We start from the raw sequence: 27,866 nt of genomic DNA, 5'->3' as shown, positions 1-27,866 counted from the left end.
GTATGCTACAGGTTCAACTTCTCTAATCAAGAACTCTTTCGTCTGGCAACATCCGTAATCCAGCATGATTTTAGTTAGCTGGACAACTGCTTATGTGTGTGGCCAAGTTTCCTGTGGTCCCATAAAGGTTGTTTACAGCCACCAGTCCTGGCTCTCAGTGTTTTGTGGTGTGATTTAGCTGCAATTTACCCCAAATGTCTTCTCAGAGCCCAGTAAGCAGTGGAAGTGTTGGTAATGTGCTAGACAAAATTGACCTCCTATGGTCTGTACTGGTCAGGTCGTGATGATGCTGGACAAGAGAGGTACAACCTGTACTTCAAACATCTGGACTAATATGAAGACTCATATTTTGATATTACCTCTTTACCTGGACATACAGCAAGCTCACAACATTCATGAGTTTAACATTTGCAAATTCAGTTATTCCCAGGCGGCTCACCTGGCAGAACAAGAAGGTGCCTTTAGCCATGGCACCAAGTGAGGTGGCAGGACCACAAAGAGCAAACAAAAGCTGGCTCTTTGCAGTGCTGGCGGCTGCCACTTCTCCAGTGCCAGGGAGCTCTGGTGGCCACTGCTTCCCCAGGGCTGCAGGCGGAGTAGTGCAGGGCATGGGGCCGCAGTACTGGTGCTGGAAGTTGGGCAGGAAGGCTGCCCAGCTCTAATAGCTGCAGTGCCCACATGCCCCACATCACAGCGGTATCTGCTGGCCCCAACCCGGACTATATGGGAGGGGCAGCTGACTCTGCCTCTGCCTCCGCCTCCAGCTAGGGGCACTGTGTAGCCACTGACCAGCTCCCCATGGCCCTACTGCTGCCCAGAGCTGCCGGGGAGCCTGCTGAGTTCCTCTTCCCTTGCCAGAGTAAAATGGGGTAGAATGATATTTATGAAATGATATTCACGAAATTCAGCATTTGGGAGGATTCTCAACACTGAACCATTGCAAATGTTGCGGCCCTACGGTAATTGGTCACAAACAGATCTAGTTCCTCTCTGAATAAGACAGGAGTTTGCTGTGTTTGCGTTCTATGTGCTTGGTCTGGATAGTGACTGACCGCTACTCCTAGCTCTCTCTGAAGCATATTCCTAAGGTGCAGAGTTCATGTTGAGACCATCCTTGGGCACTGAGAGCCTGTACTTTGGTTGCCAGCACCCCAGACCAGTGACATAGACTTCCTGAACTTCTAGTTTTTAGACCAAGGGTGAGCAAACTGAGGGATGGGCCCCCTTAGGAGGGTGTAAAATTTCATAAGGGGATGCAGCACGATTAGCTGCTGGGTCTCAGACTCATCCATCTTATGCTGAAATACATTACTGCTTTCATGTATGTATATTCACATTTATATACTGAAAGTTTTTTACATTCTCCGTTTTTATTTTCTTATACATGTTGAAAGGGTGTGTGTTCATATGAACATAACTGAAACTTCCATCAGTTTTGATTACATTAGACAGGTGACAAAAAGTTGCCTTACCCTGTGCTAGACATGTTACAGAGAAAACTTTCATATCTGGCAGCCCCTGGATGAGGGGAGGTTGCCAGATATTCTGGATCATAGAGAGGGATACCTAGCAATGCATATCATTAAGGAAAAACAATATTAGATATTAAGAAACAAAAATGTGTGCAGACTATTTTACTTACCAACAGTAGTATTGTACACTGTAAACTTACCTGCATTTGCTCTATTTGTATTTACTTTCACTGTTCTGTATGTAGTGAAAATGTAATTCTTTATGGTTAAAACGCTGGTTATTTGAGAGTGCTGGGTGATAGAATGCCAGATATGAAAGAGTTTATTGTATTAAAGCAGAAGTGAACTCTAGTGAATTTTTAGTTGTAGCTCTGGAGACTGATTTGTTTTGGTGCCATATAATTTCTCAGTTCCTGAACCACCTCAAGTGTCCTTGTATAGAAAGGAAAACACAACTCATGAATGTTTCCTCATTATTAATGTCTCTTAGAAGGACTGAGATAGAGTATTGCAATTAAAATCTTCCCAAGATATACGTGCATTTGTCATCCTTTCGGAAGCACGCCATCAAATTAAAGGGGCAATAAAGATATTTTCCCAAAACTCATATAATGTAAAATGACTTGCACAGTTCTGGGATTTCAGGTACTGTTTTAAGTGTCTTGTAACTTCTGATTGCTATATCTAAGCAGTTTATATCTTTATACTGAATATGTACTATTCTGTAAATAAAATCCAAGGTATGATCATTCTTAACTTAAAGCCAGTAAACTTGGATGGTGGGAAAATAGGAATCTTGAGGAATAGGAAAGCAGATGAAGTATTTGTTGGATTGTGTTTGGAATCCAGGGTTGTATATGCATCTGCTTCTGTTTGTTGATGAAGGAAGAGGCTGATACAATACCTATAACTAAAGATAAGCCCATAATATATTTGGACTTGGAAGGTGGTAAATTTTTATGTCACCTTGTAAAAGTGCTAATTAAATTACAATGCTTTAAACTATTATATGGCTGTCTCATTGTAGATTTAAGATTGCTGCACTTCAGGTTTTGTGTGTTTTTAAATCTAGGTTACATTCTTCTGGTTGCAAGATTGTTCTGTTGTAGAAGTCATTTTTTCATGTGTACACAAAGTACAGAGGAAAATAGTTAATACAATTCTGTATCAGAATCTGTTACCAGTTAGTAGTAGCATTAATAAAGGTTAGACCTGACTGAAAAATGGAGTTCTGATTTAAAAAAAAACAAAAACAAAACACCTGGTTATTTCCAAAATTTTTGAAAACTTCCAAAACTGGGAAGCTTAACCAGATCTAAATAGGCATTTAAATCTGCATGCCACTGCAGAGTACATTCTGAATGTGACGTTCATGAAGAATTTAGTTGGCGATCAGATACATGATCAATATAGTCTGAAATCTTATCCAGTCTGGTATTTCCTGTATCACTGGGTATTACTTTATAGGACTGAAAGAGGAGGCAGGTCTTCACCAATGCGTACAATCCATGTCTTTGACCTACACCCAACCCCCTTTCAATTTAGTAAGGACTACCATTCGTTCATGTTCATTATCATTATCCTGACCAAATCAGTAGACCTTTTCTGGTACACTTTGTTCTATCTTTGCTTTAGATCTACTTCATATCTTGATAAGAGCATGAGTGATGGGTTGACCATCTTCACTATTATACATTGTGATTGTTTCATCAGTCACAAGGGGAGATAATGTTCAACTAGAGAACATTCTATTCGAGATCAAGCTGTTTGCTTTACATATTCTTCCTATCGTGGTCCCACTCAGGTCATTAGCACATGCACTCTTCTTTGATATCTCTATACTTTTTATCCACAGGAAATATTGGGAATAAGTATAAGCTTTAATGACCTGGGAGGAACCTCACATTGAAAAGGGATTGAGAATCAGATGCACAATGTGGCTTATGCTTCATGGCTATGGTAGAATGCACAAGAAGCCACCTTTATCATGTTGCACCTGTATTTTTAAACCAGTTGGTGTCAAGTGCATTTAGTTGATAACCATGCATGAGTACATACATTTTTAATAATTTCTTGCTTTTGTTTCAGAGTGAGAAGCTCTTGCTGTATGATACTGTACAAAGTGAACTAGAAGAGAAGATCAGAAGATTAGAAGAAGACAGGCATAGCATTGACATTACCTCAGGTAACTAAAAATCTTTCAAATCCTATTTACGTAATGTCATGGGTCAGGGCTGTTGTACCAGTACTGTCCCTCTATGAACTATTAAGAATACCTACTCTAGGCTCATCGGCCATCATCTCTCTCTGTCCCCCGACTTGATTTTTTTTCGTCCCATTAAATAAAGGGAAGAAGGATTCTTTCAAAGATGGGGTTTACTTTCGAAAGACCAGCGTCTGCACCGGTTTTCTTGCTTCAAAAGAAGCTCTTTTGAAATAAGAATATGCAAATGAGGTGCCATATATGCAGCTATGCACCTCATTTGCATTTTGGATTTCCATCATTTGCTTATCTCTTTCAGAAGAGGAATGCAAGTGTAGACGCACCCTATATCTCCATCAAACCAGACTGTCTAAGCAAGTCTGTGTCTGTCTGCTTTCTGTACAAAGACTGAATAATTCCTAGAAGTCACAGTTCACCACAGTCCTTAAGATAAATGTGATTGTTTATTGAGGTGAAAACATTTTCTCTGTAATGTTACAGAAAAGAACTTATACACATACCCGTAAACTTAGCAGAGATCTCACTGTCTCCAGCCAGGGCTATGGTAGAAGTCGTCCTTCATACCTTACAACATTATTTTTCTGTGGTTACAATTTCATAACAACCTTAGCTCAGAACTAGCACACCCATGAATTTCCTTTTATATAGATTGGACCTTAAGATCTTCAGGTGCTGGGAAGAAATAATCTGTAGACAGCGGTCCCTTTTTCAGGTTGTAATTTCAACAGGCTGGATTTCTGCAAAATTGCAGGTGGGAAAATGTACTAATCTCTAGAGATTCCCCTGAAAAAACGCTTGTTCATGTTTCTCCCAAAAGTTCGTTCTTGTTTGGCACATTGCTTGCCATAATCTTTTAAAGTTCATAGCATGCTGGGGTTCAATGCCGCCTTCTCCCACTCTACTCTCCCAATGAAGTTACATGCAGTCCTGACCTATAATAATATGTAATCTTTGCCTTTAATATAGTGGATTAAAAGACAGTTAAACTTAATTCAATATGGCATTTCAAGGACATTGTGGAAAATTGTTGCATCTGTCACTTGATACCAAATGCAGGGTCAGTTATGTGCAAGTACTGCATCTTAGAGCCTTTCATCACCCTGTGGAATGTTGTTAACTGTGTTTTAGATTTTATTCTGAGATTTAGTGAAATTAGTGGATACAATCTAGTGTTGGAGCAGATGTCACTATAACTTGTTTGCTGTTGTGAGAATGTTAATTTTATGTCTGCCAACATGAAGGCCTACAAAATATAGGCACATTAAAATATGTTAATTGCCATTCTTCTCACAAACAGTATATATCAGAAAATGTGATTTATAACATTGTCAGGTTTTTTTAAATTGTAAAAGAGTTAAATATCCAAATTCTTGAGTAGTAAATGTGTCCATCTAATTGTAGCATTCTTATTATTCTTTTCAGAGTTATGGAATGATGAACTACAGTCCAGGAAAAAAAGGAAGGATCCATTTAGCCCAGATAAAAAGAAACCTGTTGTCATATCAGATATCCTTTTTCTGTTTTACTTGTATGAGCAATACTTTATTTTTATAGCTTCCTTACCACATGTTCTCTTGTTACAGTGTGTGCTTAAGCAATCATATTTTTCTAATATTTAGAAAGTCTGAACAGGCTTGCAGATTTACAACTGTGAGCTTTTGTTCAGAGAGACTTTATACAGTTAGCTGGATGACCACATTTCATGGGCATGGCCAACTTTCCTGTAGTCCCATAAAATTTGTGTCCAGACACCAGTCCTGGCTATCAGTGTTGTGTGCTGTTATTCAGCTGTAATTTACCCCAAATGTCTTCTAAGAGCTCAGTAAGAAGTAGAAGTGTTGGTAATGCTGCTAGACAATATTGACCTCTCATAGTCTAGCAAATTCTCTCATTCTACACTGGTCCTGAGGGTGCTGCATTAGAAAGGTTCAACCTATATATAGTTGCTATATCTCTGTATTTAACAGGTTCCTGCCATATCCAAGTGAGCATGATTACAAAATCCATGACTACAAGTGATTTTTATTAAATACAGTGGAACCTCTGAATACACAGTCCAAGCATAAATATCAAATGTTAATATTTCAAAAGAATTGGACGGGTGTGCAGGAGGCAGTGGTAGGTTGTTTGGCTTTTTTTGCAGGTGACTGTACCTTGTCTGAGTAATCAAATGTGCAAGTATTTGTCCTTTGCCTATTTTGTTGGATATGTAATTGCTATATTAGTTTTTCCGTAAGTTTCTTATCTGCTGGAAGCTGCTTGGCTGCTAATAGCCTCTTATTAGAAAAACAAAGCTCAATTCTAGGGGGAATGCTTTCAAATATAATACATCCTTATTGCTATTCTTGCAGATTTTGTTCTGATTGTGGTGGCAGAAATCCTAGCTAATGTCACCTTTTATGATCTTGAAAATCCAGATTGAGATCACTGCTTTCAAAATACTAGTTGCAAATGTGACTGGTTTTTATTCCATCTAATTTTCCATTTCCAAAACCAGAAGGGATTGAATTCCTGAACATGTCAGAGAGGTTTCTGTTGTGACTTTGGTTCAGTACACTGGTCTATGGCATTGGCTCCAAGCAGCAAAAACAGAGGAAGGAAGTTGTTTCATAGTAGCAGTCATAACAGTTGGAGTAACATAGGCTGAAAAGGAAGGAAGAGCCTATTCTAATCATGCTAAAGAAACAAAAATTGAAATGAATGGAAAGGACACAAGGGAAGGTTTTTGGGAAAATGAGCGAAAAGTAAGTGAAAAGGCGCTGAGAATACTCTGCATTTAAATAAAATTTGGAAACTAATCCTACTGGTCATTGACCATGATCTCTTGAAATATAAGGCATTTAATCCACTTTTTAGTATTTAAAAAACTCAGCCTAAAATTGTTCTGGGAAGATGGTAAAGTATTTGATATATGTAGGTAGTAGTATCATGGTTGGTGCCTGGAGAAGCACAGGATTCTCACACCAAGGTGTTTTAAGTCTTTAAAAGGCATATAGTTCCATGCACTTGGTCTGCAAGATGGTGTGACAATGGATACATCATCAAGAAATGTAGGATCCTTTTTCTGATAGTGTTAAGCTGCTGAAGTCCAATATTGATGTGCTTCAGAAGTTTAAGAAATGAATTAATTTGAATGAAAATGACAGCTTCCCAGGACACAAGGACAAGCGAGGAGTTAAAAGGCTGAGGAGTGGCACGATAAAAGGCTTAGCGAATGGATCATGAAATGAGTGATTGTGGAGGATGGCTTTGGACGTGTAGGTAACAGGAAGATAACATGAATGTAGATGGAATTGTAGTTGGCATTTTGAAGGTGAAGTTTGTACACTTGAATTTGTGAATAGTAGAGAAGTAATTTAAAGAATGACAGGATCGGTAGTAATATTTTTTTTTGGGGCGGGGGTGAAAGATGATAGCCTGAGAAGCAGGAAAACTAGAGGAAACAACTAAAGTACCTGAGGTGAAATGACCAGCATCTGGACTTTTCTTTAGAGATAGAAGGTTGCCTTTTTTGTGGCATTGTCACAGCATTGGAACCTTCAGAATACAAGCTCTTCAGAGGCAAAGATTTGTATTTGTACAGTGCCATATGCATGTCTAGTACCAATGAAATAAAACTACAGGATTTGGCAGTAGGGGGGAGAGAAGGCGTAATATGACACTCAGTAAAACAAAACAGTCATGTAGCACTTTAAAGACTAATAAAATAATTTATTAGGTGATGAGTTTTTGTGGGACAGACCCACTTCTTCAGATCTGGAAATAGTGCTGGAAATGAACTGGCATGATGAATATAAAACAGAGAGAAAACAAAAAAAAAAAAAAAAAAAAGAAAGCTGACATATCAGCTGGGAGGGAGGCAAAGTGTGCCCCCCACTCTGATTTGTCAGTTTTCATTTCTTTGATTGTTTGTAACTATGACACTTAGGCTAAATTTAGATGATGGAATGCTCAACTGTGGAGTAAAAACAGGGTAAAACTTGAACAAAAAAATACCACTCTCGAGGTAACCTTTACTTTCTGCATAGTGTAACTTGTTGACCTTTTCTTGTACTATGTTCTGTAGCTTGTGCAATTTAACTCCGTATCTTGAGTTTTCTTTACTTTGTTTATGGACTATGGTCTAATTGTTAAGGCTTAAGAACCCTCTGTTTTATCACTTTTTGATTGCATATTTTAAATTCCAGAACTCAAGGTTGCTAAGGTTCACAGGCTTTAGGTAAATGGGGAGTAACAACAAGATCTAGAAGTTGTGAATTCATAATTTTGTCACAGTTTGCAGCTGATGTCCAGTGCACGTGAGCAGCTCAAGGTGACCAGCTTTCAAAAGTAAATACTAAACTCAGGAGATGGTTGATGGACCCTCTTAGCCTGGAGGGGGAGGAGGTCTAAAGTATTTGCAGAATGAGCTATCCTTCAGACAAAGGGCAGGATGAGAGAATTCAGAGGTGGGCTGAATTCTAGGATTTATGCCATAGAGGATCAGCCCTAAATGTTTTTAGCGTGGAAGCCATTAAACATCACACTTGACTCCAAACACATGATACTAGAGGAGTTTAAGGACCCCACCCCCGTTAAAATTAAGTGAAATTGAAGTTGTGGCTTTCTTTTTAAAATTCTGTCACTATTTTGTTCTTTCTAATTGGAATACAGTAAACCCTCAAGTTACACGGAGGTTGCGTTCTGGCATCCCCTGTGTAATTTGAATTTTTGCATAGGTCGAGGGGAGACTGGAATCAGGTGGCAGCCTGGTTCCTGTCTCCCCACTGCTTGCTGCTTATGGGACCTGGGAAACTGGCCACATGGCTGGTCAGTTTCCTGGGTCCCGCAAGCAGTGGGGAGCTGAGAACCAGTCAGTAGCCTGACTCTTGACTCCCCTTCACTTGCAGAGAGGGGAAACTGAGCAGGGCAGCAGCCTTGGTCAGTTTTCTGGCTCCCAGGAGTGGAGGGGAGCCAGGAAACTGACCAAGGCTACTATGCTCAGTTTACTGGCTCTGCAAGTGAAGGGAGCCAGGCTGCCACATGGGTCCCAGTTTCCCTGCTCCTGTCAAGGGTGGCAGCTTGACTTGCAGCTGCTACCCCTGACAGGAGCAGTTTGCTGCCCCGACAGGAGCAGTAGTTGCATGCGCGTATTTCAAGGGGTTACTGTAGACCATATCAAGAGTACTGCTTTATTGGAATTGTTTTCTTAGAAAGATGGTCTGTCCTAATCCCATCCTAACTGAGTAACATTCATTACTATCCACTATGATTAACATAAATTCAGCTTAGTGAAGGTGATTTTTGGCTCATGCCAGATATTTAAGTGATGATTATTCACTTGTTCGGGTGTAACTCCTGCCATCTGGTCATCTAATACATGAATAGCTAAAAGGAGCTTAGGTTTATAAACTATCAAGAATTTATGCTCAAGATGTGTGCTGGAGGTGTCTAGCTGAATAGCTTAAAATTACAAGGTACACAGTAATTGTTCCTTATTTTTAGCATGAGAGAATTTAATGCCAAAAATAAGGGTTAAGTCTGAGAAATTAAGCAGTCATTTCAGAAAATTAAGTCAGATTAAAATTGTGTCAAGATTAAAAGAGCCATGTTAGGTTGTTCTCATGCTTATTACTTAAAGCATGGTTAAATTTTTCTGACATACTGGCTACATCTACACCAGCCCAAATCTTCCAAATGGCCATGCAAATTGCCATTTCGAAGATGACTAATGGGGCACTGAAATGCATATTCAGTACCTTATTAGTGTGCTGCTGGCCATGGCTCTTCAAAATTGCTGCTTTTCGCTGCCGCACAGCTCATCCAGACGGGTAGTTTTCGAAAGGACCCCACCAACTTCGAAATCCCCTTATTCCTATCAGCAGATAGGAATAAGGGGATTTCGAAGTTCCCGGGGTCCTTTTGAAAAATACTCCTGTCTGGACGAGCTGCGTGGCAGCGAAAAGCAGCAATTTGGAAGAGCTGTGGCCGGCAGCACACTAAGGTACTGAATATGCATTTCAGCGCCTCATTAGTAATCTTCGAAATGTTCATTCCAAAGATTTGGGCTAGTGTGGATGTGGCCACTATGTCGTGTATTAGAATTTCTTACAATCTTTCAGTACATTAGAATATGTAGTGTGTGAACTTGATTTGATTGCTAAATCTCAGTGAAGACTACAAAATTAACGTTTTATAAAATCTTTATTAGTAATGAAAGGTTAATGTCAACAACTTGGACTTCCAGTTTCTCAGACTGCTTCAAAGCTAATGTGTCTTTTAAAGTTAGGGCTATTTAACTCTTAAATGTTCACAATTTATCAACAGTTTCAACTTTATAGAGCTTTCTGAGATAGGGAAAATAAGACAGCTGAAAACTATTGTAAAGTAACGTGTGTAATTTTTTGTTTTGCATATATTGTAGTAACTAACAACTTGTGATACAGAGTTGATATTTTAAGGTAAAGCTTTCAGACTTTTTAAACTCAGTATTTTCTCTCTTTCAGATACGACTTCTCAACCATAACATTATTTCCATAAAACACTATGGTCGTGTCTACACTTGGCCAAAACTTAGAAATGGCCATGCTAATGGCCAAATTGGAGAATACTAATCATAGAATACTAGGAGTGGAAGTGACCTCGAGAGGCCATCAAGTCCAGCCCCCTGCCCTAATGGCAGGACCAAGTACTGTCTAAACCATCCCTGATGATCTATCTAACCTGTTCTTAAATATCTCCAGCGATGGAGATTCCACAGCCTCCTTTTCGCAACTTATTCCACTGTTTGACCACCCTGACAGTTAAGAACTTTTTCCTAATAACCAACCTAGACCTCCCTTGCTGCAGTTTAAGTCCATTGCCTCTTGTTCTATCCTCAGAGGCCAAAAGAACAAGTTTTCTCCCTCCTCATGACACCCTTTTAGATACCTGAAAACCGCTCATGTCGCCCCTCAATCTTCTCTTTTTTTCCAAACTAAACAAGCCCACTCCTTTCAGCCTTTCTTCATAGGTCACATTCTCTAGACCTTTAATCATTCTTGTTTCTCTTTTCTGGATCCTCTCTAATTTCTCCACATCTTTCTTGAACTGCAGTGCCCAGAACTGGATACAATACTCCAGCTGAGGCCTAACCAGTGCAGAGTAGAGCGGGAGGATGACGACTTGTCTCCTGTTCACAACACACCTGTTAATGCATCTCAGAATCATGTTTGCTTTTTTTGCAACAGCATCACACTGTTGACTCATTTAGCTTGTGGTCCATTATAACCCCTAGGTCCCTTTCTGCTGTAGTCATTCCTAGACAGTCTCTCCCCTTTCTGTATGTGTGAAACTGATTGTTCCTTCCCAAGTGGAGCACTTTGCATTTGTCCTTATTAAACTTCATCCTGTTTAACTCAGACCATTTCTCCAATTTATCTAGATCATTTTGAATTATGACCCTATCCTCCAAAGCAGTTGCAACCCCTCCCAGCTTGGTATCATCTGCAAACACAATAAGCGTACTATCTATGCCAGTATCTAAATCATTGATGAAGATATTGAACAGAACTGGTCCTAAAACAGACCCCTGCGGAACCCCACTTGTTATGCTTTTCCAGCAGGAGTGAGAACCATTTAGAACTACTCTCTGGCTACGGTTATATAGCCAGGTATGCACCCACCTTATAGTAGCCTCATCTAAATTGTATTTGCCTAGATTTTTGATAAGAATATTATGTGAGACCATATCAAATGCTTTATTAAAGTCTAGGTATACCACATCTACCCCTTCTCCCCTATCCACAAGGCTCATTATCCTATCAAAGAAAGCTATCAGATTGGTTTGACATGATTTGTTCTTTACAAATCCATGCTGGCTGTTCCTTATCACCTTACCACCTTCCAAGTGCTTGCAAATGATTTATTTAATTACCTGCTCCATTATCTTTCCTGGCACAGAAGTTAAGCTGACTGGCCTGTAGTTTCCTGGGTTATTCTGATTCCCCTTTTTATAGATGGACACAATATTTGCCCTTTTCCAGTCGTCTGGAGTCTCTCCTGTCTCCCGTGATTTTCCAAAGATGATAGATAAAGGCTCAGATATCTCCTCTTTCAGCTCCTTGAGTATTCTAGGATGCATTTCATCAGGCCCTGGTGACTTGCAGACATGTAATTTTCCTAAGTGATTTTTAACTTGTTCTTTTTTTATTTCAACTTCTAACTCTACCCCTTTCCCACTAACATTCACTATGTTAGGCGTTCCTTCATCAGACTTCTCAGTGAAGACCGAAACAAATAAGTCATTAAGCAAGTCTGCCATTTCCAAGTTCCCTGTTACTGTTTCTCCCTCCTTACTGAGCAATGGCCCTACCCTGTCCCTGGTCTTCCTCTTGTTTCTAATGTATTTATAAAAAGCCTTCGTGTTTCCCTTTATGCCTGTAGCTAATTTGAGCTCATTTTGTGCCTTAGCCTTTCTAATCTTGCTCCTGCATTCTTGTGTTTGCCTATATTCATCCTTTGTAATTTGTCCTTGTTTCCATTTTTTTATATGATTCCTTTTTTATTTTGAGATCATGCAAGATCTCATGGTTAAGCCAAGGCGGTCTTTTGCCATATTTTTTTATCTTTCCTACACAGCGAGATAGCTTGCTTTTGGGCCCTTAATAATATCCCTTTGAAAAACCGCCAACTCTCCTCAGCTGTTTTTCCCCTCAGTTTCGCTTTCCATAGGACCTTACCTACCCAGCTCTCTGAGTTGACCAAAGTCTGCCCTCCTGAAATCCATTATCTCTATTTTGCTATTTTCCCTTCTACCCTCTCTTAGAATTATGGGCTCTCTGATTTCATGATCACTTTCACCCAAGCTGCCTTCCACTTCCAAGTTCTCTACCAATTCCTCCCTATTTGTTAAAATCAAATCTAGAAAGCTTGGTTGTGGAGTTTCTCATGGCTCCGCCCTTGGTGGCTGGCCTAGCCTGCGTGCCAGCTTAGCTCCCACTTAAAAGCTGGAAGAGCAGAGGTGCCACGTCCAATGGCACGCTGGCAGTAACAGGCACGCATGAGACTGTTGGGTGGGATGAGTATTCAGCACCTCATTAGCATGCTGCCAGCCACGGCACTAGGAGAGTGTTGAATTCGCTTCACACGGTTCATCTACACGGGGGCGGGGGGTGGTCCTTTTTGAAAGGACCCTGCAAACATCAGAATCCCCTTATTCCTATCAGCTGTAAAGGATCCCCGTGTAGACGAGCCATGTGAGTGAAACGCAGCACTTTTGAAGTGCTGCAGCTGGCAGCGTGCTAATGAGGTGCTGAATATTCATTTCAGCACCTCATTAGTATGCTCCGATTTGGCCATTGGCATGGCCATTTCGAAGTTTTGGCCAAGTGTAGATGAAGCCTGTATGATTTAGAGTCACTAAGAAACTGCATTGGGGATATTAATTTAAGTGCTTGCTTTCAGTATTGTAGAAAACAAAAGCTGCCAGGATTGATTTTTATTCTGTTTGGACTATAAGGAATATCTTGGTGTCTATCAAGTATGGAATGGATATGTAATGTTTTGTTATAGTCGTATATCCCTTTAGTGTCTGCAGTAACAATCTTAATGTAATTGTAAATATGATAGCTTCTGGGAAACTTAAGTGGCACTTGTATGCGGTGTGGCTCTCAAGACCTGATTTTTTTTTTTCAGTGCTCCTTCACTTCACTTGGAATGGAGCAATTGCAGAATAGTCATTAAGTCACTTCAAATTATGAAGACTATAGACCTTTTATGCCAATTTCACTGGTAAAGGTGATTGATTCCCTTAACTTTTGAACGCCCCTATATTGTTTATATGTTACAGGACCTTGATATACTTGAAGACTGGACAACAATAAGAAAGGTATGATTGAAGGATGGATGTCAATAGCATTTTTTTTATTTCCCTACTCATACAGTTTACAGATATGTAGGCAAACTTCCATTAAAATAGTCAAGAATGTAAATATTGCTAAATAGTACTTGTGCAATGAAGTCTGATAGTTTATAGCATGGGAGGAGTGATGTGAGTTGTAAACTTAGTTGTGATACCAAGTTTTCTGACTTTTTGTCTGTGTCTTTAAGGGTACATCTGCATTCTGCAGAAGGTGGGGGTGGCAGGGAGGGGATGGAGAACCTTCCTGAATTGAGTCTCATATCCTGGTTCAGCTGACTTGGACTCTCTATAGCAGGCTAAAAGTAGGAGCGTAGACATTCCTTCTTGGGCTGGTGCCTGAGTTCTGAATTCAACCGCTCCTTCATGGGTTCCAGAGCCCATGTTCCAGCCTGATTGGTAACATTTAGACTTGTGTATAGCCTCAAACTGTAGGCCCAAGTCGGTTGACTTTTTGGTTCTGGGACTTGCTGCTGCAGGGTGGGTGTTGCTTGTTGTTGTCGTGTAAGCATACCTTTAGCCTGGACCTAAATCCTGTTGTGCTGTGGTACTGCAGCAGCTGTGTTTAAAATTTTGAGAACATTTTATGACTCGAAGATTACTAATGAGGCACTGAATTGAATATTCAGCACCTCATTAGCATTAAGATGCTTCCAGCCACGGTGCTGTGAAAGCACTGCTTTCGAACGCGCGCAGCTTAGCGCGCCTACATGGGGGTCGTTTTTGAAAGGACCCCACGCATTTTGAAATCCCCTTATTCCTCTCTGCTGAGAGGAATAAGGGGATTTCAAAATGTGCAGGGTCCTTCCGAAAAGGACCCTGTGTAGCTGTGCCGAGCTGCGCGCATTCAAAAGCGGCGCTTTTGAAGCGCCATGGCCAGAAGAGTCCTAATGCTATTGAGGCGCTGAATATTCAATTCAGTGCCTCATTAGTAGTCTTCGAAATGGACATTTGCATGGCCCTTTCAAAGTTTTGGCCAAGTGTGGCCACGGCCAAGGTGTGTGTGTGTGTGGGTAGGAGATCAACATTGCAAGAAGATGGGCTAAGCAGAAATTCCTATTGCGCTCCAGAAGTACAAGGGAACACTGGCAAATCCTTCACAACTGAGGCTAAAACATGCAAAGTTGGAAACTGCTTTGCTGAACCTGTAGCAGGACTAATGCCAAACAAATGTCAGACTATAGACACAATTTCACCCAGTAGCTCTTAAGTATGTCCAAGAATAAGTAAAGCTGATTACTCATTCAACCATAAAATATACTTGGATACAATGGTAAGCAAGGCAGAGGGTTGTTTCCACAGCTTTTTTTTTTGGGGGGGGGGGACGGGGGGAAGGAAACAAACAAGAAGTCCTGTGGCATCTTGTAGACTGACAGATGTATTGGAGCATAAGCTTTTGTAAGCAAAGACCCGCTTTGTAAGATGCATCAGTCTGTGTGCAGTTTTTTGAATGAGGTTTTCATTTTCTACAATCTTTTATTTAGCAGCTGTTGGCTTTAAGCTGAATTAAAAATATTTCATACTATTTTGGGTTTGGTTGGCAACCTGCAGAGAGTAATATAACACCAACTGTCTAGTATTGTATACAATACTGTCTAGTAAAAAATTGCTCCTGGTTTGTTTAAAATCAAAACCCATTAAAGCAGATAATGAATCTATTTCTCTGCATGCTTTTGTTCAGTTAATCAGTGATGTGCACTATTATAAAATGCTCTGCATTTTCATGCTTGTTCTAAAAATATGTAAAGGCGAATATAGCAAAGAACTGTGCTGCAGTAAAATTTCTCAAGGCATTTTTTAATCTTCAACACGTGAACTTTCTTAACTTTTTTGGTTTTTCCTTTTTTAATACTTCCAGGCAATGGCTACGCTGGGACCACACAGAGTAAAGCCAGAACGTAAGTCATAATACATTCCATTTTCATAGAACAAAACTCTAAGTACAACAGCAATAGATTTCCTCTAGACAGGAGAGAGATTTGTCAGACAACAAGGATTTTAAGTGTGTCTTTACTTCAGAAATTAAAAATAGACATTGTAGAGCTCTGGTCAGCTGATTCAGACATCTGCTATGGGGCTGTTAACAGCAGTGTAGCAATTCCTGCTCAGTGAAGCCTAGTCTGTGAGGCCCAGCAAGTGGGGTGTATCTCCATATCCAGGCTCCAGTCCAAATGTGAATAGTCACACGTTTTTTTTTTTTTAAGTCCTGCCACATAAGCCCTGCTCGGTTGATTTGTGCTTGCTCTGAGACTCACTACTGTGTAGTTTTTGTTTGCTGCACTGTAGGCATACCCTAAGCTGCTTCCTATCTCTCTTGGGCCTTGGTTGATTCACCAGTGCATTCTATGCATTGTAGTAGGGTTGCTATCTCCATTGACAGTCTGACTTTCTTACATGTGTCTGTATGGAGTAGTTAGATCCATTATAGTCTCAGTATCTTCTAAATGGTGAAATGTTTTAAAATGAAGTTTAATGCTTAAGTGGTGGAAGAATACTAATAGGAGTAGACCCTTATGCCAATGCATTGAATTGGCTTGGTGCATATCAGTGCAACATATTAATGCTTTTTCTCTGGCTTTTATCTCCCCCTGCTGTTCTGTGTTTGGCAGCTAATTGAAGTCAAGCAGAGCTTCAGGTAGTGTTTTGAGAGCTTATCCATTTCAGTATGCTCTGCTGAGTCAATGAAGAGCAGGACTTGGAACAGAGGAAGAGTGCAATGTTTAGATACCAAGAGGATCATCTCCTTAGATGTCGAAGTTAGGTAGAAAGGGAGATGAGAAGCTGAAGTGGCTGGAAGACAGGAGAAGAGAAAGCAAATAACTATGGCTGTTTTTAGCGATACATGTTTATTTGGGTATTGTGGTTAATTATATAGTACTCAGAATGTGGATTGGGAACCTAAAATGGAGACACCAACATTGCCATTAGACTTTCTGGGGCCTAGCATTGATATTAAAGCCCAGGCCCCACTACCTGGGGCCAAAGCCTAAGCCACCAAGGGTTTGAGCCCTAATGGCAGGACTCAGGTTACAGGTTGCCTGCCTAGGAATGAAGCTGTCAGACTTTGGCTTTGCCTCCTCCATCCCCACCCAGAGTGGCAGGGCTCAAGCAAACACCTGCATCGGTTTCTACTTTTTCTGGGGTCATGGAGTAATTTTTGGTGTGAGAAAGGGGTGATTGGTATTAAGAAGTTTAAGAACCCCTGACAAAGTGTGCTGCCATAATTGTCTTGGGGAGGAGAGGAGTTAAAGACTGTGGGGTGGGGAGAAAGAGGAAGAAATTTAATCAGTGGTCGGTACTTAAAGATTTGCCACAAATACCACAGTTACCATGGCGTTTACAAACTGCACGTTATTGGCATAGTAGTGCTGCAGATATTGTGACTTAATGTTAGTTTTACTTGAAAATGGAAATTGAGCTTTTGATGGTTCTCATTGCAACAGGAGATGAAAGAAAGAGAGAGCATCTCTTCTCTTAACTTAGATTTTAGGGATTGTTGCCCAAGGTAGTAGTGCCCTTTTTATAACTAAACATTTAGCGTATGTGAAAATAGATTTAGAAACCTGACTTTAATATCTGCACAGTCAGTTGTAAATATGTCTATTGATCATTTTAGCACCTGTCAAATTAGAAAAGCATCTGCACAGTGCTAGGTCTGAAGAAGGAAGACTCTATTATGATGGAGAGTGGTATGGACGTGGACAGACAATATTTATTGATAAGAAAGACGAGTGCCCTACAAGGTAAAGTCTATTCCTGCTCACAATTGCATACTGTGAATGGAAAGCCCATCCTTACAATTTTTCAGTCAGCTGTTGTCATGTCAAGTTATTTCAGTATTTTCTATGTTCGAAGATAACTAATAGCTGTCTTATGGATACCTGTTTTTTGTTTTCCTTCAGCATAAGTACCAAATGACGTAAGTGTCGGGGCTTAGATATCTTAAAATTTGACATCTGATGGCTGTTTGAAATAATAGCCTAAAACGTGATCGTAAACAACTCTATCTTAAACCATGAAATAACCACACTTAAAATATTGCATTTCCTTAGACTGTCTGTCTGTATTTTTCTATGGCTGCAAATCCACATATAAAGAGGGGACATCAGCTTATCTGACTTGGTTATGAAAATGAAATCTGAGCCCATGTGCTAAATTTGTGTAGTACTTTTAATTAAAAAGCCAATGCAAATGTTAAATATTTGCCGCTATTGTTACCCAAGTGAATCTCTCACGCAAGTTGCTCCACCCCAGGAGAAAGGCACTTCAATAGATACTCTTTTTAGTTACCACTATTTGACAGTAGCAAGACAGGATTTGGTACTGTCATCAGGATAATGAACTAGATTGACCATTGGTCTGATCTGGTATGACAGTTTCTATGTAAGAAGACAGATGTGATAGGCCTGGAACTATAGGTAAAGCCCTGGCTCCATTGAAGTTAATGAGCATTAAATGAGGCCAGGATTTTACCATATATATTAAAGCCCTGAAACTTTCTCCTCAGTGGGTAAGTCTACACTACAGCAATCTGTCAACAGACGTTACTGTTGGAAGGTATCTTCTGACAAAACTTCTGTTGACAGATCACAGCCACACATGAAAGTGGATCACTCTGTTGACTGCCCAGCCACTCCCTCGACAGAACGGCCAACTGGAAGTACAGCAGATAGGGCTGCCTGGTGACCCAGAAGCCTTGTCTGTGAGAGGGCCCCCCACAGCATCCACATGGCTTTTTTTTTTTTTTGTCGACAGAATCTGTCGAGAAAGGCGTTCTGCCTCGTTGGGGAGAGGCAGAAGTCTGTTGACAAAAGTGCAAAGTTCTGTTGGCAGTATGTTGACAGAATTAATTTTTAGTGTGGACACTGCATGGATTTTTGTCAACAAAATGCCTGTTTTGTGGACAAAACCCTCTAATATAGACTTAGTGTGTTTGTATCAAGGGAACTAGGTTTGACTCACTTTTAGACGGAATCTTACTCGAATATTTCCAGACTTGCTTTATACCTATGGTAAAACGTGTGGCTGCTTTCAAATGTGTGGCATTCTACAAAGATGGTGTTCTACTTATAACATGAACCTCTTAAATATTCTCATATAAGAAACTTTGTTGGATTAAAGTAGAGATTGTGTTGAATCTGTAGGACCTACTAAATTTCAGTGAATTTTAAGCAATAAGTTGAAAGAGTAGATAAATGCGAACCTCTGCCCAGTATGAATGTATTCAGAGAAATACCCACCCACATTCAAGGTTCAGCAACCATCAGCTTCAGTGAAAAGACACAAGCAAATTGTAGGGCAGAGTTTGATCCAGTATATGCAAAGCCATACAGGTCTCTGTGTAAAACTACTCTTTTCTAATGGAGGAATACAGGTTGCACCTCCCTGGTCTGGCATAGTCAGGACCTGACCAGTCCTGAACAAGAGAATATGCTGGACCAGTGGAAGTCCCCTGCCATGGGCCCCCAAGCCTGCAGAAGGCATCCTGCCATGTGTCCCACCAGGCCTTGGGCTGCTTGCCCAGCTGCTGCAGTGGAGCAGCCAGACTCTGCTGGGCTGCCAGGGAATGCCAGTTCTGGGCAGCCACGGGGGCTCTGGCCCCTTGGTACTATCAAGGGATGCTACCCACAGAACTGCTGACTCCAGCCTGGGGCTGCAGGGAAATGACAGCTCCTGTTCAGAGCTGAAGCAGGAAAGAATTTGAATGCAATTATAGACTGATTTAGCATATACACTAACAGGCATGAAACAAATCTCTGGAAATCATCTGCCATTTCCCATTTTGCATTGAATTCAGTTTGAAGATCTCTGTTAAACTTTTGGACAGGATGACACAGGTAAATGTAGTCAGACACTTATGAAAGCTGTTGCAATTACAATGTAATTTGGAAAATATCTTTGAGAACCATGGAAGGTGGCTAAGGTCCAGAAGGAGTGGAGAAGCGTCTTTATAACAGGAACAAAGAAGCCCGGGTGAAAAATTTGTAGACCAGTCAGCTGAATTTGAATATCTGGAAAGATACTGGAATGAATTATTAGAGAATCCTGTCTTTAAACACCTAGAAAGTAATAGATGACTAGTAATAGCTAACAGGGATTTTTCAAGAACAAAAACCATCCTAAATCCTCCTTTGACTAAATGATGAGGGACAGGACAGCGAACACTTACCTGGATTTAAATGGTGCTTTTGAGGCAGTCCCACATGACAGTATCATACTCAAACTAGGAACATGTGCTCTAGATAGAATTACTGTAAAGTGGATGCATGACTTATCGAGAAAACCATACTCAATTATTTGCTTTAAAGTTTGGAGGACATATGAAGTGGCAGGAGGTCTGTCTTGGGTCCAGTACTGGTCAATATTTTAATTCATGAATCTCTCCCTCCACCACCCCCCCAAAAAAACAAACCACTTCAGAAATGGTTTGGTTGGATTGAATTGGTAAGGCCTTCTCAATGGGTACTATAGTAAACTTGTATTTTTGTTACAGACACTCTAAAAGGGAAGATGAATGTTTTGTTTAAGCAGATTAAATGTTGAGATTGATTAGATTTTGTATTACTTGCAAGAGTTGCTGGGATGAAAAGTATTAATGGAAGTATAGGGTTCCTAGATATGTCCATGTATCAGCTACAGAATTCTGTTTTAAAAACATCAACATAAGCAGAAAGAGTACCTGTCTGGGCCTTATGCTACTTAATGCAAATCATTTGTATTCCAAAAGAGCAGTCTACTTGTGGGGTTGATCCCGTGGTTTACAAAATGATTTGTTTTCCATTTTTTCTCTTTTCAGTGCCATAATTACAACAATTAACCATGATGAAGTGTGGTTTAAGAGGCCTGATGGAAGTAAATCCAAACTGTATATTTCACAGTTACAGAAAGGAAAGTATTCAATAAAACATAACCACAACTGACCTTTACTAATCAGATGTGTTACGAGCGGTGTTACCATGCTTGATGTGCCAATGAGGTGAAAGTTGTATTTAATAATGTTTTGTATTTTCATTAAATTTATGGCAGTATCTGATGTATTTGTAGTACTGTACGTAAACATCATATGGATGTCCTTGAATAGCTGAAGGCTCTTAATCATGTTGACCAAGACATTTTACCTCTAAACTGGGTCCAGTGCCTAAAATATGAAGTAGACTTTTACAGATAGTGGTTGAACTTCTGATTTAAAAAAATTATGTAAAATGCAAAACATTTGCTTTCATTATTGGTAATTAGATTGTGTTGTAATTGTGCAATTATTTTTACCAGCAGTTTACTTCATATATCCAGTGAATTACCATGTTTGTCTTGTGAGTGTAAGTTAATCTGCACAAATGTTGCTTCTGAATAATCTAATAACTTAAGTATTTTTATTCAAAGTTAACAGAATTTTTTAAACTTGAGACCCTGAACAGCTCTGACTTTTATAAAGTTTCACATGCTTGTTGTAGCAAAACAAAACCACCATTTAAGAAATGTTTGAGGAGCACTTTGTTACCCCATAATAAATTAACAATGTTGGTGATGTTCTTTACCAGGTTACGCAAGAATGTCACTAGCAAAGCCAATGTAAAATTAGTGCATCTGTTACCAGGAGTGTATGTTGCCCAGAAAACTCATGAGTGGCTGGCAATACTACCATGTAAATGGTAAATAACTGAAAGTATTATGTTGCATGCTGTGCTTGTCTTATCTATAGTCTTATGAAAGAAATATTCTAAAAATTCTTTGTCAGATGCCAAAGGTACCCTTAGGAATGGTATGTCTAGAACAAATTAACAATGGCCTGTTCACTGTATGCTGTCTTTCCAGATTTCCTGTATTTTACTCTCTTCCTAAAGAATTTTCATGCAGTTTGGAAAGTTAAGTTTGTATGAAAGTTACCTTTCAAGTCATCAGAGGCGGCGTCTGAAATCCTTAATGTTGTGGTACATGTTTGGAGTTTGGAATGTAAAGCATAACACGTGGGTTTGGAGAAAAATAAGCTTTTCCTGGGCCGTGTCTACACTAGCCCCAAACTTCAAAATGGCCACACAAATGGCCATTTCGAAGTTTACTAATGAAGTGCTGAAATGCATATTCAGCACTTCGTTAGCATGCGGGCGGCCGCGGCGCTTCGAAATTGACGCGGCTCGTCCTGACGGGGCTCCTTTTCGAAAGGACCCCGCCTACTTCGAAGTCCCATTATTTCATGAGGAGATGGGAATAACGGGACTTCGAAGTAGGTGGGGTCCTTTCGAAAAGGAGCCCCGTCGGGACGAGCCGCGCGGTGCCGAGCCGCGTCAATTTCGAAGTGCCGCGGCCGCCCGCATGCTAACAAAGCGCTGAATATGCATTTCAGCACTTCATTAGTAAACTTCAAAATGGCCATTTGTGTGGCCATTTTGAAGTTTGGGGCTAATGTAGACGTAGCCCTGGAGGTTGTGTGCACTTCATTGTCCGTTATGAGGAGGTTTTTGTTTTTGTTTTTTCTGTTTTGAGCAAGGAAAACATGAATTTGTTTGATCATGCCAGAAGAGTATTTGCATTGTCCTATATAATGCTTAACGGCTTTATTTCTGAAATGTCATTGCTGGTGCAGGGTGAAAACTACTTGACTGTTGCCAGAAGTCTAAAATATTGGACCATTACAGTGATAGAAAATCTTTACTCAGGATAAACTGCATGTCACATTTAACATTAGCCAACTGTACATAAATAACAATTTGAAATGTTGGCTTTTGACAGGACTTTCTGTATGTATACAGCTTGATAAAAAATTTGTAATAAAGTATTTGTATTTTTAATGCAGTATATAAATAAATGATATGTGGGAGTAGACACTTTTGTACAGTTCTTAGTTTTTTCTTAAAAGTTGCAGATATCTAATTCTAAAGAGAGCTAAAAGCATTGTACTATTTTATGTTTCCTAGAAATGATTCTGTTCCATGGAATCTAAAACGGTGAATACAGATATTTGTCTGGAAAATCCATTTTTACACCTATTATCTAAATTAACTAAAATGTAGACACCCACATTCCAGCATATCTGTGGACTTATGTAACCAGAGATGTAATCAGTCTCTTTCTGGCTTCTTCATCCCATGTCTTTATGTTCCATGAAAGCTTAAATCCATACAAAAGTATCTCATACATGTATACTAAATGAGGTTTGTTTAGAAAATTGTAGAATACATACTTATTCATCTGAATGTTAACATTTATTTTTCAATCTCTGAAGACAAAGAAGAAGTTGCACAAGTTACTCACAAATGCTGTCTGTGTACATGTGCAACTTCTATTTATTCAAGGTTGGGGAAGTGAATTTTTGGGGGGCATTACTGTAATATGGACACCATGCATTGCTCAAGCATTTTTAACAGCTGACCATTCTAAAATCAATACCCACTTTTTTGCCTGCAGGAGAGGGGTAAGAGTGTAAAGCAAACTTAAGTACTGTAGGTAAAAATTGTTCAGTCTAGAATAACAAGAAGTCCTGTCGCACCTTATTGACTAACAGATATTTTGGAGCATAAGCTTTCATGGGCAAAGCAGGTCTTTGCCCACGAAAGATTATGCTCCAAAATATGTTAGTCTGTAAGGTGTCACAGGATTCTTGTTGTTTTTGAAGATGCAGACTAACATGGCTACCTCTTTGATACTCGGTCTAGAATAGGTATGTAGGGGAATCTTGGTTTTGTATTGGGCATACATGCTGAGAGTATAGACTTTGTACATAAACTCAGCATTTGCTGCTTTGTCTCCATGCTATTTCTTGCTACTGATAGCAAGGCAGTATAGCAACACTCTTCAGATCAGCTCTATGCTAACAAAGGTTGGGGGGACAGTCAACTAATCCTTCAACACTGTTCGGACACTATGTAGGGAAGTAGAAACTTGCTTAGCATTTGCAACTAAACTTTGTTCAACCCCAGTTGAGATACCACATACTTTAAGGGCAGCAGTTGTGCTATAGAGCAAGCATGAGCCCTGGGTACAAAGTAATGCCTGTCTGCAACTGGTATGAGTGGGAGAAAAATGGGGTTAGGAGCTGAGGGGAAATTGGAAGAAAGGGTTTAAAAAGCACATTGAATGACTTATTGCAGTGGTGGACAACCTGCGGCCCATGGACCCCTGTCTGCTCCCCTCCCCTATGAACGTCTTGCACATTGGGGCACTAAAGCCCGCACTTTCTACTCCTCCCCTTTCTTACCAGCACTTCTGGAATGCCAGATGGGAGGGCTGCAGATGGAACCCAGAGGTTGCTGTCGCCCACTGAGGTGAAGGAGGGTCACTTATGTGGCCCCCTTCCTATTTTTGGTGGCCATCACTGACTTATTGAGTAAATTGGACAAGTCAAAAGGTAAGCAAAGGATATGGCTGTGCTGCAGCTGGGAGGTAAGACTCCTGGCGCAGGCAGAGAGACTTGCCCTAGCTCTGCTCAAGCTAGCACATTTAAAAAATAACAATGTAAATGTTCTGGCATGCGTGGTTGCTCAGACTAGCTACCTGTACTGAAATCTAGGGCACTGGGTGGCCTTGGGAGTGCATGACTAGCCCAGCATCGATGCTGCACTGTCCATACTGATGTTTCCAGTGCACTATGTCAAGCAGTGATAGCATGAAGCTCTCTAGCTATGCTGGCAATCACACCTCCCAGCTGCAGCCCAGATTCACATTTACTTTAGATTTGTGTTTAAGGCAGTTAGCTCGATATTACCACATGACTGTCCTTCACTTTTTATTTGCTTGGCAAGTCAGAAGCTACATCAGATTCTGAAATCTTTTGCATTAGACACAGGTTAACTACTTTTTAACTTGAAATTTTTAGAATTGGCATTCCAAGGCTAGAGGTTTTCCCATTAATTTCAGTGTGGAATTATTTTCTAACCTATCAATGTTTTTTTTTTTTTTTTTTTTTTTCTTTTGCGGTGGTATGTACCAATACTCTATATTGGCACATCTGCTAAAATAAATCAATATTCCCCATGGCTGGGGCTGCCGGTGGGGCTTCGTGCCCCAGCCGCAGAGTTATGGGATGCCCCTGCCTCCTGGCCAGGTTTCCCATGGCTGGGGCTCTGCAATCCAGTTGGTTCCCAGCTACAGGGTCTCTCCTGCCCCCCTGTGTCGGGTTCCTATGGCTGGGACTGCTGGCTGCACCCAGTCTGGGAGTGCACACTGGCACCACCTTTTTTTTTTTTTTTCCAAAACAAAAAAGAAGAAGAAAACCGATCAATTATTTTACTCTCGTATTGGCAGAAGAAAAGGCACATGGAGTAAACATAGATAACAGTTGTCAGAGAAGCTGAAACTTAGAGTTGGTTTTGTTTTTTGATCGTGCTCATGATTTATTAGTGATCAGGAAAAAGAAGGGAGTTGTACTGTAACAAAACTTGTAGATTCAGTTATTTAATCAAATGCAGAGAACAGCCACAGCATTACAGGGACTTGACTAAGCTGCTTAAAAGGCAGGGATCTACTATACACCACCAAATCAGGAAGAGATGGGTGAAGCATTTTTAGAATAAATAACAAACACCCAGAAACACAAGAGCTGGTGGTAGTGGGGGATGTCTGTTGGAGAATAATATAATAAAACATCCAGTAAGTACTTTAATTTATTGGAGACAGCTTTCCATTTTAGAAAATGGAGGAAGTAACCTGGAGGAGAATCATTTTAGTTTTGACTGACCGGCTGGGAGGAATAAGTTGCCAACATAGAAGTTAAAGGCAATTTGGGAGAAATTGATCACAAAATGATAGGCTTTAAGGTTTTAAGGAAAAGGAGAGAGAGTAGTGTAGTAATGACATTGACTTCAAAAAAGCAGACCAACAGACTCTGAAAATGGGTACGTAAGGGTTGGAAAATCTAAGGGGAGAAAATCAAAGAGGAAAAAGGAGTACAGGAAAGATGTCAATTAGTTTCTCAATGAGACAGCATTAAAGGCATAATTACCAACTATTCCAATGTGCAGGACATTTCATTTACATTGACCATCTGCTGGCACAGCCCCCAGATGCTCCCAGTGGTCTTGGTTTGCTGTTTCCATTTAATAGGAACTGCAAGAAATGGTGGTCAGCATGTTAGGTGTATTAAAGTTGGCCAGGGTGATGAAATTTATCTTGGGATACTTCAAGAATGTTATATGAATTAACTTTGGACCAATTAGATGTTCTTTGAGAACTTGAGGGGAAAATATCTTGAGGATTACAGATTTATAGGGAATATTCAACATGAATATGTTAAGAACAAATCATGCCAAATCAACACAATGTCCTTCACCAGGGTTACTGTCTTAGTAGATGAGGAGAAGCTCTAGTCATGATATCTTGAGGTTAGTGAGGCTTTTGATGCAGTCCCACATGACATTGTTATAAGCACCCTAGGGAAATGGCACCTTATAATATAATAAGACATGTGCACAAGTGATTGAAAGACTGTTTTTGAAGGGATATTTGTGATGCTGGCAGAACAGGTGCCGGCTCTTGCCAAGGCTTTAGATAAGATTGAGCCAATTCATTGCTGGAAACCATCCTGTTTTACCTGTGTTTATATGGTTAAGATGGGTGTTGAGATGTTATGAAACGTTTGTAAATTGCTGCTTGCATTAATCTCAGTTATGTCTTTAGCACATGCAATTGGGTAATTTTTTTTTTGGCTTTATAACTTTAAAAAGTGTTTGCTCTGAAACAGTAAACCCAGTCAGGAGGGATTGTCTTCTAGCCATCAAGACCTGTCAAAACGAAATGGGCCATTGTGGGCTATTGCAATACAAAGACTTAATTTGCCCCTTTATACCCAAGAAGAGGCTCCATGCAAAAGGGCTCATTGTGTCAGCTTGAATACTAGAAGAAGGACGTTACAATAGCTGATTTCATCTCTTTTGATATTTGGACTCTCTGGGCCAAAGCTATAAACCGGAAGCAGAGACCTCCAGGATCAACCTCACTTAGCCCTGAAAGACATTGAGACTGGCAGATTACTACAAGTGTTGCCTTTTTAAAATGATGAAACTAACTCATTTATGTATGTTTGCCTGCTCTAAGCCTTGTAATTGATTTTTTTTTAACCCTACTTAATAAATCTTTAGCAACTTTAATACACAATTGGCTGCAAGCATTGTCTTTAAGACTTTAGATACAAATAGACCTTGGGCAAATGTCTGGTCTCTTGGGACTGGAAGCAAATGGAATATTTTGTGATCTTTGGCGTATAGTAACCAATTATCACTAAGTTCAGCTTACCTAGGTGTGGCAAGGTAGACTAAACTGCCCATGTGGATGGCCTGTGACTCCCTGGTAAGACTTATTTTGCTTCAGGAGTTCATATTTGTTTCTGTGTTGATCAAAGGGAATGTTGGGGGTGGGGGGGATATTAACAGGGGGCCACATGCACCCACCCGAGTGCTGCCCCCCACACTCACCATCAGTGCTGCACCACTTCCAATGTGTGCATGGCCCAAAAGCAGTGCAAGTTTACAAGGCTGCAGGTGATAGAGGGGACTGTCCCCCACACACCAGAAGTGGCATGGCACTTCCAAGGGAAGAGGCGTGTGGGGGTGCAGCAGGGGTGAGGGAGGGTGAGATATGGGTGGAGCGGGGGTGGGAGGGGGTGGGATATGGGTAGGTTATTTCAGAATAACAGGCTGCTTATTTTGAAATTGGTACTCCTTTGTCCATCAGGAGAAATATCTATTTTGAAATAGCAGTAGTGTGCACAGGTCATTCCTGTTTTTGAAGAAATTGGCCTCCAAAGGTCTCTCACAGCTGCAGCCCTGACTGCTCTGGCCACACCAGGCAATTCTACTGCTCCTCTCCCCAGTTTTGCTACAAAAGACCTGCAAAGGTGGGATACCACAATCTGAGGCTGGCATGATGGACTCCAGTGCTGCCTCTGATTCCCCAATGGCTGCCAGCACTCCTGCAGCTCCTGCAGCAGGCACTACCCAGGGTTGCAGGAGAGTCCTTGGTCCTTCCCATGGGGCTTCTGGAGGACCCTCTCCCATTCCGGCCTCTTTTGTAGGACACCGTACTATGACAAGCTGCCACCAAGAAGTCTGCAGTTACGGAGCCACACAGCAGTGACTCTCATGGCCCAGGGTCATGTCTGTGCTGAGGCAGCATTCACTCCCAATGGAGTGCAGTGATGCAGAGTCAACCAATCTCATGCATGGGAGCCTTCTGGTGGGAGGATAAGGAGGGTAAACCCATTAGTCAAGTGTTGGCAAGTGTCTGGACTGGTGTGGGGCCTGGGGGGTAGGGAACCAGCCCTCTAGGATCTCTACACCAAGAAGCAAGGCAGCCGTCTACGGAC

General features: G+C 40.7%; 1 protein-coding gene across 1 annotated transcript in view; it reads left to right on the top strand.

The window, feature by feature from the left end:
- The window catches only part of BRMS1L (BRMS1 like transcriptional repressor), a 33,274-nt gene extending 11,664 nt beyond the window's left edge, over positions 1-21,610 (top strand). Inside the window, exons 5-10 of the mRNA XM_074998816.1 lie at positions 3,561-3,657; positions 5,119-5,202; positions 13,479-13,543; positions 15,432-15,471; positions 17,190-17,316; positions 20,370-21,610. Of these exons, the coding sequence (XP_074854917.1) occupies positions 3,561-3,657; positions 5,119-5,202; positions 13,479-13,543; positions 15,432-15,471; positions 17,190-17,316; positions 20,370-20,493 (537 nt within the window). The 3' untranslated portion in view covers positions 20,494-21,610. The remainder of the gene's footprint in view (positions 1-3,560; positions 3,658-5,118; positions 5,203-13,478; positions 13,544-15,431; positions 15,472-17,189; positions 17,317-20,369) is intronic.
- The last annotated feature ends 6,256 nt before the right edge of the window (positions 21,611-27,866 follow it).

Source organism: Carettochelys insculpta, chromosome 6 (assembly GCF_033958435.1).
Source record: "Carettochelys insculpta isolate YL-2023 chromosome 6, ASM3395843v1, whole genome shotgun sequence".
Taxonomy (NCBI): Eukaryota; Metazoa; Chordata; order Testudines; family Carettochelyidae; genus Carettochelys; species Carettochelys insculpta.
The sequence above is the reverse complement of the archived record's forward strand: the minus strand, read 5'-3'. Positions and strand labels throughout refer to the sequence as shown.